The 14388-nt window shown below is 44.1% G+C and overlaps 1 protein-coding gene across 4 annotated transcripts in view; it reads left to right on the top strand.

Annotated features, from left to right (window-relative positions):
• The first annotated feature begins 3642 nt into the window (after positions 1 to 3642).
• The window catches only part of BAZ2A (bromodomain adjacent to zinc finger domain 2A), a 61668-nt gene continuing 50922 nt past the window's right edge, over positions 3643 to 14388 (top strand). For 2 of the 4 annotated variants that reach the window (XM_087956255.1, XM_087956256.1), the window contains exon 1: positions 3643 to 3912. In XM_087956255.1, the coding sequence (XP_087812381.1) occupies positions 3711 to 3912 (202 nt within the window). In that variant the 5' untranslated portion in view covers positions 3643 to 3710. Of the gene's footprint in view, positions 3913 to 4293; positions 4467 to 4876; positions 4942 to 14388 lie in introns of those variants that run through there. The other 2 variants (XM_087956258.1, XM_087956257.1) reach the window with 2 other exon arrangements.

The raw sequence follows: 14388 nt of genomic DNA on the forward strand, positions 1-14388 counted from the left end.
CCAGTTGTCTCTTGAAAACTCTCCCATACCTGCCTACTAACCATTTTAAAGAAATTAAGAAATGATTGCATTCCCCCCTTCTTTCCATTTTGTTTCTCCTCCTTCTAATTGCCTAATAGGGCAAATAATCCTGATTTGGCCTGGCAAGAGATAGTCAATCACGTTGTTGATAACCCAGTACAGGGAAAGATGTGCCTGTGGGAAAAGAGACAGAAAAGAAAGTATTGAAGCCGCACCCAGTTTGCCTCTTGAGCTACCTTTGCTAGTGACTAACTGCAGACAAGCAATATCAGATCATGCCTGTAAAGGCACATATAAAGTCAGCCTCCTCCAACACCATTGGCCAAGTGTACATCTTGATTACAAAATGCTGCAGACTGATTGGCAGACAGTAAATCCTTTTAGATGATTTAGCAACCCAACTAAGGGTGGGTAGAGTTTTGATATTTCAACTCTGGAACAGCTCCTAAATCTTTGAGTTACTTTTTCAATATATAGATAATTAAGAATGTACTTTGAATGTATACATTCTAAGATAGATCTCCGAATGACTGGGAGCTTGGAGGTCTCCCCTAGCAGCCTCTGCTTGGCATGACGTATCAGAAATTAGTTGTTTTCTATAGTTTTTGTTGGTTTCCCAGATTCAGGCAGCAAGAATCCAGAGGAACACTAGGTGGCTGCCAGTAGTTTACATGATTGCATATCTTTGCTGCCATCCAGTGGTCATTTGATTTCTTTGCAGCCTTCGTCTAGCTTTTGCCACTCCAATAGCTCAAGTTTTTACATCCTTTTCTATGCTGGCCCTTCATTTTAGCAATGCTCCAGACCATTTTAGGTTATGGATTTAATGGTCTTATGTTTACTTCAACTGACTGGGTAGCACTTCCATTATCTCAGGATGTAATAATCCAGTCCTTGTGCATTTGTGGGCCCACCTACTCAATCTGCTGTTTTGCTTAAACTTATGGTACTGCCACTGATTTTTCCTTAGGCCATTTTGTTTTGAGGTCATTCTGCTTTGGAATTATCTTGATGGAGGTCCTTCTTCCGTTACAGGTTCCCCACTGTGATGACTCAGGGTGGGATACAAAACACACACAGTCACAGAAAACAGGTAAAGCCCCTTTTATTCCTTCACTTTGCTTCTAAGCTCCGAATATTGACAGAAGCCAAAAAAACTCCCACACAAACTGTTACAAGAAGAAGGGAAAAAGCAACACAAACCAGGCAAGATAAGGGCTGGAGGACTTCCACAGATAACACTTACTGGGAAGGACATCAAACTCAGAGAGGAACCGTAAGCTAGAGATATTTCCATGCTTTGTTTCCAGTGTTTGCCCATACGCAGGTCTGTACTCTTATTCAGTTGTTACAGCTGCTGCCCATGAAGAGGATCAAGGCCCTCTCCTCCCAAGTAGACCATATCTCTCCCTTATCCTCTCCTCCCTGCGTGCCCTAGGATGGATAGGGGATGGGCCCGGGTCCTCCTCTGACTGCTCAGCCAGCCTCTGCCCTTCCCCATCCTCCTCCACAACCTCCAGAGCCACACTTCCACTCCCTGTCCACTGTTCCTCCTCTCCCTTAGAGTCAGTCTCCACCAGGGGCATGACACCCACTTAGTCAGTTAGTGTGAACAGCGAAACCAATCTTAAGATGCTTTGCTTAAGACCAGGTTGCAAATGTATGGGCAGCCACTAGATGACAGCAAAGTGATACAGAATCTCTATTTCTTTGCTGCCATCACCCATGCTGGCCAGGGAATTCTGGGAGTTTAAGTCCATACATCTTAAAGTTGCTGAGATTGAAAAACACTGAGCTGGTGGTTGTCTGGATATGGTGGACCCCAATTTTGCTTAGCAACCCCAACTTACTTAAAAGACAGCAATCTCCTAGAACTTTTTCTTTTTTAAGATCAAATCTTATACAGGTAGTCCTTGACTTATAACAATGCATTTAGTGACCATTCAAAGTTACAATGTCACTGAAAAAAGTGACGTATGACCGTTTTTCACACCACCGTTGCAGCTTCCACATGGTCACATGATCAAAATTCAACTGGTTCTGATTTATGATGGTTGGAGTGTCCTGGGGTCATGGGATCCCCTTTTGTGACCTTCTGACTAGCAAAGTCAATGGGGAAGACACATTCACTTAACAACCAGGTTACTAAACAACTGCAGTGATTGATTCAGTCAACAATTGTGGCAAGTAAAGTCGTAAAATGGGCAAAACTCACTTAACAAACGTTTCAGTTAACATAAATATTGGGCTCAATTGTGTTTGATACTCAAGGACTACCTATAAAGGCTTTTCTGAATTCAGCTAGATTTGCCCCTTGTTTTACACTTTTGGAATTTGATTTAAAATACAGTACCTCTTTTCAAGTCAATAAAACAGAATTTGCCTCAGGGTTTTTTAAAAATAAAGAAAAACAAAAAAGAGGGCAAATTTAATGTAACCTGCCATTCATAGACGAGAGTAGGAAGTTAGGGGGGAAAAAGAAAGAAAAAGGAACCTTCCCTGAGGAAAATGATGGCATTGGTGCTGGTGTCGTACCATTTAATAACTTCCTACAAAATTTTCCTCATTTTGCAGCACTTCTGGCGGCCAGGCTAAATCTGATGCTTCCAATCTAAAGCATCCATAGAATCCTAGTTGCTCAGGTCGGCTGCAGAATTCGTTAAAAGCCAAAGCTAAGAAATAACAGCAATGGGTACCAGCCACGCTTATTCGAAAAAGGGAAAGCAACCAACTCGATTGCCCAGGTGATCTACATGCATGTATTCTCTACCCAGTAAGGAGAAGAAACAGGATACTCACTACCACCCCATCCTCTTACACAGCAAGTAAATGTATGGGGTGGGGGAAGCATTCAGCGAAACGGGGCTTTCTGTGGGAGGGGGTCCTATTCGTTATACTTGTATAGTATCATTACTATAGATAGGATCATAGTCCGTTTTGGAGCTGCTCCTGCCCAAGGAGTTATAAAAGCAGGGTGGGGTCAATGCGTGTCCTGCTTAGAGCCCCCTCACTGTGAGCTTGGAGTAGCTTGTTGACAAGGTTGTTCAGTCCGGCTCGGAGGTCTGAGTAGGGCATTTTCTTTCCGTTCGTGCGATTTCCTTCCCCCCTCCGCAAGGCGCAATTAATACTGCCCGACCTAAAGCGTCTTTCCTCCCGCTGGAATAAATCCTCTTGACTGCGGTAGGATTTACTTCTATCCGCGGAGATGACCCCGGGTGCGCTCGCAGCCTTCGAGGTTTCCCGGAGAGACAGAGAGACAGAGAGGGCGAGAGAGGAAGGGAGGAGGGGACCGGTGGCGCCTTCATCCGAGGGCTGGAGAAGGGAAACCACTCGCGGCTGTTTGTTCTCCAAGGTGCATTAAAGGTAGCCGGGATAATGTGCGTCCGCCTGCAGCCAACCGCGTGACATCTACCCATTAGCGACCCCTTGAAGCACGAAGACGGGTGGGGGGAAATCCCTAATACTAAGGATCTTTTCTGCCCCCTCTCGACTCGCTCCTTAGCTGGAGGGATCTCCCCGTGTCCCCATTTTCCGGGTACTACAGCGGGAGGCGGGCGGTAACTGGGCTAGGGAACGGGAGCGCCCCGTCCCCGTCCCCCCACCGCGCTTTGCGATCTCCCTCGCCTTTGCCTGCAAGGCTCCTGCACCTTTAAATAATTCATCGTCCTGCCTTCGCCTCTGCCTCCTGCATGGGGCTGGGGAGGAGACAGCAGCAGCAGCAGCAGCCGCCTGGTGACATCAGCGCCAGGGCTTCAACAGCCACCTGCTCCCCGACGGAGACGGAGAGGAAGGAAGAGAGGAAACGGCTGGGAACCCCCGTCGGATCCGCCGCCGCCCTCCAGCCCGGCTTCCCGGACCCCCCTCTGCCTCCGGAGAGCCTTCCTCCGCCAGGTAAGCGGGTGCGGGACGCGTGGCGCGCGGGGTGGGGAGAGCGTGGGGGGAACCCCAGCCGATCCCACCGAGTGGATCGGATCCGATCCAGGCGGAGCCTGGGAGTCCTGGCTTCACCATCACTTTCCCCCCGCCTTATTCTCCCGTCCTTCATGCCCTGCCTGCGGCAGCTGCTGCCGCCGCTCGCAATCCCCCGGGTCCTAAAGGCAGAGCGATAGCCGGGCGGTTTCTGTTTTCCTGGACATGAGCCGAGACAACCCCCCACCCCCCACTTTCAAGGAGAGGGGTTCAAACGGGGTGTGGGTGTGGGGGGTGGGCTCCTTCTCAAGCAAGTTCTCCCCGAGTCTTCGTTTTCCCTCTCTTGCGGTCCAAGCCATTAGACCCCCGCCGCCCTGAAGGAACAGTAAAAATTCCTATTAAATCCGAAGAGAGATCTAAAACGGGAAGGCTGCCGAGCGGCTTAAAGGAAATCCTGGCTTCCAGAGGTCCCCTGAATGAAACGAAGCAACTAGAATGACGTGTTATCGAGTGCTTGGGCTACCTGAGCAATTCTCGTAAGATCCTGAAGTGATCCACTGGGTGCTTTCCTTTTCGGGACTTCCCTTGACCGTGAATCGGCTTTATCCACGGTTGATTAGAAACGGGAAGCGCAGCTCTGTCCTCCGTTCAGAACATGAAGTCGAGAGTGGTATTTTAATAGAGCCTCAACAGACCCTCGGAGGCATTTGGGCATCCAGGACAGAGCCCAGGGGTGGGGTTGGTAAATTAATAAAGGAGGATATCGGTAATAACAACCCTTCCGAGCTCTGGGGAGAGACGGGTGAAAAGCTATTCTGGGAGGCTGTGCTCTGTCTCTCCCTGCGTCCAACCTGCTCTCTCGGCTGCCTCGAAGGTGAAACTGGGAGGTGGCATCCCTATCCCATAAGGTGAATGAGTTTGCAGAATAAATGCATTTGCGTTGCAGCTCCTGGATTTTCATAGTCTTCATGAAAAGCACTTTCAGTGGAGCCCAGTTTCACCCTGGAAGAGGTGGGTATGCTAATGAGGCCGTCTTTAACTAGCTTCTTCGCCTTCATAGGAAGGAGGGGGGAAGAGATCCTACTGGAAGAGCCCTTTTCTCATTTCAAGCACCAACAAAAGCCCTCATTTCTGAAGCTTGGTTTGGTTAAGTCCTGGGGGGGTGGAGGGGTGAGTTACTGCTCCTGCTCTAGAATCTTCTGCTGTTGACCTTGTGTTTTGGTCCCAGGTAAATCCCAGCCTTCCCGAATGGGCCTAGGTGGTTCTTAGCATACTTCCAAACGGATGAGCAAGCTACTACTCATTGACTAGATCAACATACCACATGAAGCCATAATCTGTTGTGTTTGATTGTGTCTTGTCTTTGGTGAATTCACACATCAAGTCTAAAAATCATTCGTCTTTTGGTGAACTGAAATTTATACAGTTAATTGTAACTTGTTAATCAATGTAGACCAATAGGTAACCCACAACCTGTACCTTAATTATGGTTGTGGTCATATAACATACCTGCCCATGGTTAACCTGGCTCCCAGCTTGGCTGGGCTTCAGAAAAGGACTGAACCAATTCATGACAGTCCTGGACCTCAGTGGCAGTGTGTCTCAAGGCCACCTCCTGACAAACTAGTGAGTTTTCTTATTCCGGTTGTCTACCGTGAGAACAGATTCCTTGGCAAAGTGTAGCTAAGAACATATGCAGGGCACTGCATATGTTCTTTACCAATCTTAAGAATAACTCACATTTCCTGGGTTCATGTGATGCAATGAACTATAAACTGATAACATGGTTTGGGTTTAGCCAGCATGCTGGACTGAAACATGGTTTGCTAGTTTGTGATTTCTGCAAACGGCATGGCTCAAGGTATTCAGCTCGAGGCATTAGCTTACCCAAGTCAGAGCAGCAAATCCACACACTTCTTCATGATAGCTGTTGAGTTTTGGTCCATAAGACAGGAAATCCTACAAGATTCCTCTTTTCCTTAAATAAATGCAATATAAACTGTCCTTGACTTATAACAGTTCATGTAGTACCAGTCAAAATTACAACTGCACTTAAAAAGTGGCTTATGACCATTTTTCACACAACTGTTGCATCCCCATGGTCATATGATTAAAAGACACTTGACAACTGACCCATGTTTATGATGACTGCAGTGTCCTGGGGTCATGTGATCCCCTTTTACAACCTTGACAAGCATAGTCAATGGGGAAGCAGGTTTTCTTAACAACTGTGCTACTAATTTAACAGCTGCCGTGATTCACTTAACTGTGGCAAGAATGGTCATAAATGGGGCAAAATTCATTTAACTGTCTCACTTAGCAACAGAAATCTTGGGCTCAATTGTGGTCTAAAGTCGGGGACTACCTGAAACAACAGAATGCTTTCTTTTCCTCTCTATAATCTACACAGGATGGCCACATACCCCTTCCCTCTCAAATTTTAGGTGTGACCCTGAAACTCACTTTGTGACCTTGGCTTTTGCATTGTCTGTTTTGCATCTATGTAGTGCACACACTGTGATTTGAAAACCCAGTGTGGCAGGAAAAAGAGCAACTCTTTCTTCAGGTAACAGCTTTTGATTCAGCGCTTAGAATATTAGTAACAGTGCTTCCTAAACTAGATTACTTGCTCCATGAATTAGGTGTCCCTGTGTGTCTTTGTTCTAGTCTGCTCTTCTGTTGAGAAACCTGATATCCAGTAGACTACAGGATCTTTATAAAGATGCGTAGAATAACAAAACCTGAAGTTTGACAATGAGAAAAGCTGAATCTTATATAACTCTCGTTCATTTTAATGTAAATTATGCAAAACCAGATAGAGAATAGAAACTGGCACTTTATTTGTGTGATTTTAACATTTCTCATAACTTATTCCGGTTTTTCTACAGATGAGGAGGGATGGCAAATTAACCATAGTGCTGAAAGTCTCTCCCTAACAATTTTTATTCTTTTAGCAAATATTGGCTAGACGTTTTCAACTACATTTTATCAATCATAGCCCTAAAAAGGATCAAAGGACTTCTCAGAGTTGTATTCTATTCCCAAGATCCATGGGAAGTCATGGTTTAAGACGGTTTATTCAATAAACCATGTTTGGATGGGTGAATAGCAAAGCTAAAGAAAAACCAAACAAGCCATTAGCATAGGACAAAACCAAACAAGCAATTAGCATAGTACAAAGTGCAAACATATGGTAGTTCTTATTTATTAAACTTTTTACTGCCTGATTTCCAGGAACTCTGGGCAGCTCACAAAAAAAATACAGGTAGTTCTTGACATATGACCACAATTGAGTCCAAAATTTACATTGCCAAGTGAGACATTTGTTAAATGAGTTTTACTACCTTTCTTGCCAGTGAATCACTGCAGTAGTTAAGTTAGTAACACAGTTGAGCAAATCTGGTTTATCCATTGTTTTTGCTTGTCAGAAGGTCAGAAAAGGTTATCACATGCTCCTGGAACACTCCAGCTGTCATAAATGTGAGACAGTTGCCAACAGTCTGAATTTTGATCATGTGACTGTGGGGAAACTGCAATGGTCATAAGTGTAAAAAATGGTCATAAGTTACTTTTTCAGTGATGCTGTAACTTTGAATAGTCACTGAATGGACTGTTGTTAAGTTGAGGACTACCTGTAACTATAAACAATTAATATTTATGTTTTACTCATGCTCTAACAGAATTGCAGCAGAGAAAAAAAACAGTGCAACAATTCTCTTCTTTGAACCAAAACCTCAATTCTATTATAAAAATGGAATCCATTGGAGTTGGCAGCCAATAAATTTAAATAAATAATGTAAATAAGAACAAAGTTGTATCTTATGGAGTTTATTTTTGTTTGGAATTAGGTATCCTTTTCAAGTACTTAGATTTTGTAAGGCATGTAATAAATCCAAATTATGAAAAAAATTGCCCCAAATTAGCCATTTATTTATGCTTAAAGAGGTACGCCCAATTTTATACCTTCAGAGCTGGGCATGACCTGACCAGAAATGGATTGTAACCAGTCAGCAAATCTACATTGGAAATTGTAGTCTGAACTGAGTTTGCTTACTGTGATTGTAACATTTGCAGTTTTGCATTTTTAGGTTTTAAACAGTACGTCTGATCTGCCTTAGCTTCTGAATGCAAGATGCTAAGTAGAAAGAAGTTGAAAATAGTCAAGCTGATTGTAGTTTGGTTTAAAAAGAAAGAAAATATGATTTGGCAGATTAATCCATTATTCGCATTTTAAACACTGGAAAACTTGATATATAAAATGAATTATGATTTGACTCCCATCAGCTTGGAAAGAATTTGGGTCAAGTATCAGAACAAGTAGAACCAAACCACACTTTGTGGTTAGTTCAAGCCATTATTTGACATGACATCAGAGCTGAGCCAATAAATTAGTTCACATGTTGGGCATACTCATTAGTTTAACCATAGTTTATTAGCCAGCCTAACAAAACACTGTTTTAGGATGCCTAAGCTACATGTAATTTCTCTGGTTTTCAGATTTCAGAACAGCAGTGCAATTCTTGGCTAGGGATTTCTATTATGCCACTCATATACTGTATTATAAAGCACTAATATAAACACACTAGCTATTCCCTTTCCACTGACTTATTGAAGGACAATTCCTGTAGTATTCTAGGATTACTTACCTTAGCCAGTAGATGCAGTGGCTTGGAAAAAGAGAATATGACTGGCTTCACACAAGACCTAAGCCATACTAATAATCACTTGGTGAACTGTGGAAACCTAGCCTTTGTGATTTTGTTGGTTCTGTAAATCCAGTCAACTGTGCTTCCATCAGAAAACAGTGATAAATCAAACGTTTATGCCATTGCTGGAATTTCTTTGGGAAGCATGTGTTTGACAATTTAGGGTTACACCTGAAGTAATGACATAGTTTACAAATTTGGTAAAGGATTTCTTAGATGGAAGACCCAGCAAGTTTCAGGCAATGGAAGATGAAAAAGCAATTTGTTTGAGATGACCACTTAACCCAAATTTGACAGTTCACTGCTCCAAATTCCAAAGCTTTTCTATGCACTCCTTAACAGTTACTTATTACTTAAGTCTCCTTTTGTTGAAAAGGCCTTTTATGAAATCCTAAGGGCAGAGATGGAAAAACGTGGGGTGGATTATACTACCATTAGATAGATGTAGAACTGGTTGAACAGTTCTACCCAATGATTATACATTAGTGGCACTGCATCAGGCTTGAAGGTGTTGAATAGTACATCACAGGGCTCTGTTCTAGCCCTGTGCTGTTCAACATATTTATGTATAAGACTTAGAAGAAAGGCTAGAAAATACGATTATCAGATGTGTGGGTGAGACCAAAATTAGTGGGTAGATTAATACTTTATAGAGGGCTACATCAAGATTCGGGAAGACACTGACAAGCTGGAACAATGGGGAGAAGCCAGCAAGATGAATTTCATCAAGGACAAATGCAAAATCCTTCATTTGGGTAGAAATATCAGTCATGAATTTAGGGTGGAGGACACTATGTTGAACAGCATGTGTGAAAAGGATCTGGGCATCTTGGTTAATTACAAAATCAATATGAGGTGACAGTGTAACAGAGCTACGGCAAAAAGCAATGCAGTCCTGACTGCATCAATAGAAATATAGTGTCGTGCTTGAGAAGTTAAAATTCTTTTCTATTCTTTGCTGTTCTGCACCTAAATACTGTGGACAGTTCTGAGCACCATATTTCAGGAAGAAAATTACCTCTGGTGTGGAAGAAAAAAACTTAGAAGGAATGGCCAGAAGCACTGAGTATGTTTAGTCTGGAGAACAGGGAGACATGATAGCTTCTCCTGAAGGGCTACCATGTAGAAGACAAGGTAAATTTGTTCACTGTTGTTTTAGGAGACAAGACAAATACTGGATTTAAATGACAAGGAACACATAGTCACTGGGAGTTGGCAGCATATAAATGTAATGCATGTATTATTATGTTGATTTCATTTGAACAACAGGAAGAATTTCTTAACAGTGGAGCTGCTCAAATGGAGCAGAACGCTTTGAAAGTGGTAGACATTTTTCTTTCGTTAGAAATGTTTAAACAGGCCGGAAGGACATCTATAGGGATTGCTGCAGAAGTGGATTCTTGCACTAGGCAGGGTTTGCAGTCCTTGAATTATAACTATTTAGTTTTTTCAGCATTTGGTCACATGATCAAAATTCAGATGCTTGACAACTGGTTTGTATTTATGCAGTGTCCCAGGGTCATGTGCTCACCTTTAGCAACCATCTGACAAGCAAAGTCAATGGGGAAGCCAGATTCACTTAAGAACAGTAGCAAGAAAGGTCATGAGGCAAAATTCATTTAACATTCACTGTCTCACTTAGTAGCAATAGCACTTAAGACTTTAGACCCCTCTCTAAGTAATTTACAGGGTCAGCATATTGCCCCCAACAATTTGGGTCCTCATTTTACCCACCTCGAAAGGATGGAAGGCTGAGTCAACCTTGAACCAGGTGGGATTCAAACTGCCAAATTGCAGGCAACCGGCAGTCAGAAGTAGCCTGCAGTACTGCACTCTAACCACTGCGCCATCGTGGCTCATACTAACATAAATTTTGGGCTTAATTGTGGTCATAAGTCAAGGACTACCTGTATATGGTATCCAAAGTCCTCAGCTTTTTTTTTTACAAGTCCGCAATCATTTGATTCCTTATCTGTTAGTACCTTATCTCACTTTTGAGGAGCTCTAGATGTGAAAGCCAGCATGGCCACCTCCTGGTTTTTCCCGTGGCAACAACCCTGTGAGGTAGATCAGACTGAGAGAGTAACAGGCTCAAAGTCACCTAGGCAGCTTTTGTTCCACACCGGCCACTTGACCATCCCCATACTCTGCAGGCATGAGGCTTCCTGCACCATACTAGTGTGGTTCCATCAAATTAATGTTTCCATTCATCAGTGTAAGGTGCTTTAGAAAGCTATTCTATCCTTTCTTGCATTAAAAAATAAATAAATAAATAACCCAATGCATTCACGGATTCTTACAGATAGGCTGGAATGCAGAGGTCTTTCCAAGGACAAGTCCTCCTCTTTATTTCTGTAAATGTACCGCAGCCCTTCTCAACACAGGGGAATCTGTTGGAAGCTGGCTGAACCTCTTTCTGGCTGTTATGTAGTCCCCACGTTTTACCTGGTGAACAGCAATTTGGACTGGGCATGAATTGAATCAGAAGGACAATATAATGCTGAATTCAAGCTCGCCTTTTCTTCCTGCCGGTCTCCCTAGTGAGGATAATTACCAGACCGCCTCACTTGGGGCGGGAAAGGCTTCTGTGCCAGTCAGTTCCCTGAGCGTGACTCACACGCTGGAAGAGAACAGGGTGGTTTGGGCTAAAAGCCCTGAGAGGGAAGGAAGGAAGGCGGGAGGGAAGGAGTGCCAGGCCCGGGGAGAGGGGGCGGGGAGAGCGCGAGCGCCCACCCGCTTCTGCCGCTACTTTGTTGGGTGGAAAAGAAAAACCTTTGGCGGCTGCAAACTGGGCAAAGCTTTGGGGTTGCGGGGGCGGGCGGGAGAAGAGGGACTCTCAAAACCTAAACCATCTGCCTCTCCTCGCTTTCACCAGCCTGCACCTTGCAGCAGCGTCGTGCAGCGCACGCAGCCTCTAATGGCCTCTGGGTTTGTTTTCTTGTTTGTGGGTGGGGTGTCGACAGATCTTGGGAGCGACAAACGAAATGGAGCGGGCGAGTGGGGGGAGGGAGGAAGGAAGGAAGGAGGAGATAAGGGGGATTGGGGAGTTTCCCAGCTGCTCATAGCACCAATCCCAGCCCCGTTCTCTTGGGGACAGCCATTGACCGCCCCCCCTTCCACTCCCAACCCGAGAAGCTGCTGCTGCGTGCTTTTTTCCCCTGTGTTGTCTGGCCGCGCTCACCCCGTGGAAAGTGAACGCCTGCGGCCCGCCCCGGTGTTTGATTCTCCACCTCCCCCCCCCCCACCCGCCCCGTGTGACTCGAAGTTGCTTCTCGGCCCTCTCCCGAGCACCTCCCTTCTCGCGCCGCCCGCCGGCAGCTCGAGCCTTGTAAGGGAGGCGAGGTAGGAAATCGCCTCGCCACCGCCGGGCGTCCCTCACAGAGAAGGGCATTTGGGTTGTCGCTGCGGAGCGGGTGAAGGACGCGCCGGAGGCTGCTGGCCAAGTGCCCTTCTCGGAAGAAGTTTCCCTGCCCTCCTCCCCGCCCCCCTCATCCCGAAATACAAACTCCGGAGTCCATCCCAGAATGCTTATCTTTGGCATCCCTTTTGACCGCTTTGTTTTCGCTCGTGACGCAGCGAGTTCATTTCAGTTTGCAATCGGGGTGCCTTCCAGGCAGTTTTCCCTGGTCTGCTTAAATGAAGACTAAACTACTCCCGGCTTCCTCACGCAAAGAAGGATAAATTCTAGAAGTAGCGGGGTTTTTTTCCCCGCCTCCTTCGCAAACAAAATGCCTTCAAACACGGCGAGCCAGATGAGCAATGTATTCCTTTTCTGAGTCTTTGGCTTTAAAATAAATGACCTGCTAATGAATACTTCATGTTTAAAGCACTCCATGTACGTGCTTTTAGTAATCCTTGTTCTCTAGGGAGTTCAAGTATGACTGTCCCCGTTTTGATAAGAAGACTGAGGCTTAGAAAACCAGGGCTTGCCAGCTTACCTCAGCTGGTCAAAGGTGGGAAGGCCTGAAATGTGGCCCAAACTGAACAACCGACTTCTCAGCTCATAGGAGGAACTTCAGCCTGAGGTTCTGCAACGGGATCCTTGCAGAACCTAGCTGGCTGGTTCCTACAGCTATCCAGGTCACTGTTTCCAATAGATCTAGCTTGAGATTCATTTTCCTCAGCTTGGGATCTCAGACAGAAGGTCTTTTTTTCTGAAGTATGTAAAAAAAGAAACAATACATTTGCCGGCTCAGCATCCAGAAGAACCTTCCCATGTCTTGCCCAATCACTGTGATGTCCCACAGTCTTACTTTATTCAACCTTTGTTGATCCTTCTGAGATTCTTTGATAGGACAGACTATTGCTGGTGAATGGATTTATAGGATACTCCTGTCTAGAGGCAGACTCATCCATTGGCAGGGGTTCCTGTTTGTGCAGATCTTTGGGATTCCAAAGATCTTTGTTTTTCAACTTGATTCATCTCTCTCTCTCTCTCTCTCTCTCTCTCTCTCTCTCACACACACACACACACACACACACAGCACTCCTACTTAACACAATAGGTCCTTTCATAGAATTACACTGCAGATTCATGCTGTTACTCAGTCTCTATGGTTGCCACAGTACAGCTACCCTGAATGTTTATGCAGCAGATGTGTGGGCATCTGCAAAGGAAGGTCTATATGCAGAAACCTCTGTATGTTTGGAATGTACAAAAAGCCTACAGTTGTGTAAGGTACAGGGACATATGATAAATGCTGCTTTTTCCTTTCTAATGTTTAATGAATTTGCAAATGGTACTGTTACTCCCAACTGCTCAAGTGTTGGGTTTTGAACAAGTTTAAGCCAACAGCAATGTCATGCCATGATCCACCATACGCAGCTTGAGCCCCCGCTTTTGTTTTCTTCCTTTCTGCTATGTAAAGTAAAGACAGAATCTGAAAACCCTTACATTTTCTACACAGGGACCCTATCACTGCAATATTTTATCTGACTAAAAATAATTGCAGTGAACTTGATAGTGTTACAGGAGAGAGATGTGCACAAAAGCTAAGTTTAGAGTTCTTAGACGCAGATCTTTGAGGCCAGAGTGATAAATGAAGGAAGCAGAGTAAAAGGATAAAATCACCATGGGGGAGATATTCACCATGTATTATTTCACTTCAAATTTGTCATTCTTGAATCTTGGTTTTCACTTAAAAAAGCACAGATGATGTATATTTCATAATCAAGCTATAATGTAGGTGAGAATAAGATTGTATGTGTATATTCACTCATTCAGTTTGTACCTTTTTTCTGTTCAGACGAGTACAGCAATTAACAAGTTTGCCAAAATACAAAAGATTCATTAATATTAAAAGGTTAAGTAGTACTGTAACACTAAACCAATTAAGAGATTGATTAAAAAGTGCATCTTCGGAAATTTTCCAAATACAGAAAGGGGGTCCAGACAAAACTCCTTGAATGTACATTCTGCATCCTTGAAGTAATGGTAAAGAAAGCCTCATCCCTTGTGTGTTATAGACAGCAAAAGCATCTTCAAAAGGCCTCTCTTGCAGATCCTTATATATGTGGACAGATTTGAAAAGGGAATGGCAGTCCTTCAGATAGTTGCCCTAATCATTTTCAAGGGTTAAAAGTTTGATATAAAAACCTTAATTTATCATCTGGCAAACAGAGTAGATATTTCTATGCTGACATCATATGATCTTTGTACCTTGTATCTTTTAGCAGCATTGTTGCACTCTGCAACTTCAAGACACTTTCAAGGATAGAGCCACATATAATGCATATTACAATAATTAAGGCA

The sequence above is a fragment of the Notechis scutatus genome, chromosome 2 (assembly GCF_049901735.1).
Source record: "Notechis scutatus isolate UNSWTSFEM ecotype Mainland chromosome 2, rNotScu1.2, whole genome shotgun sequence".
Taxonomy (NCBI): Eukaryota; Metazoa; Chordata; class Lepidosauria; order Squamata; family Elapidae; genus Notechis; species Notechis scutatus.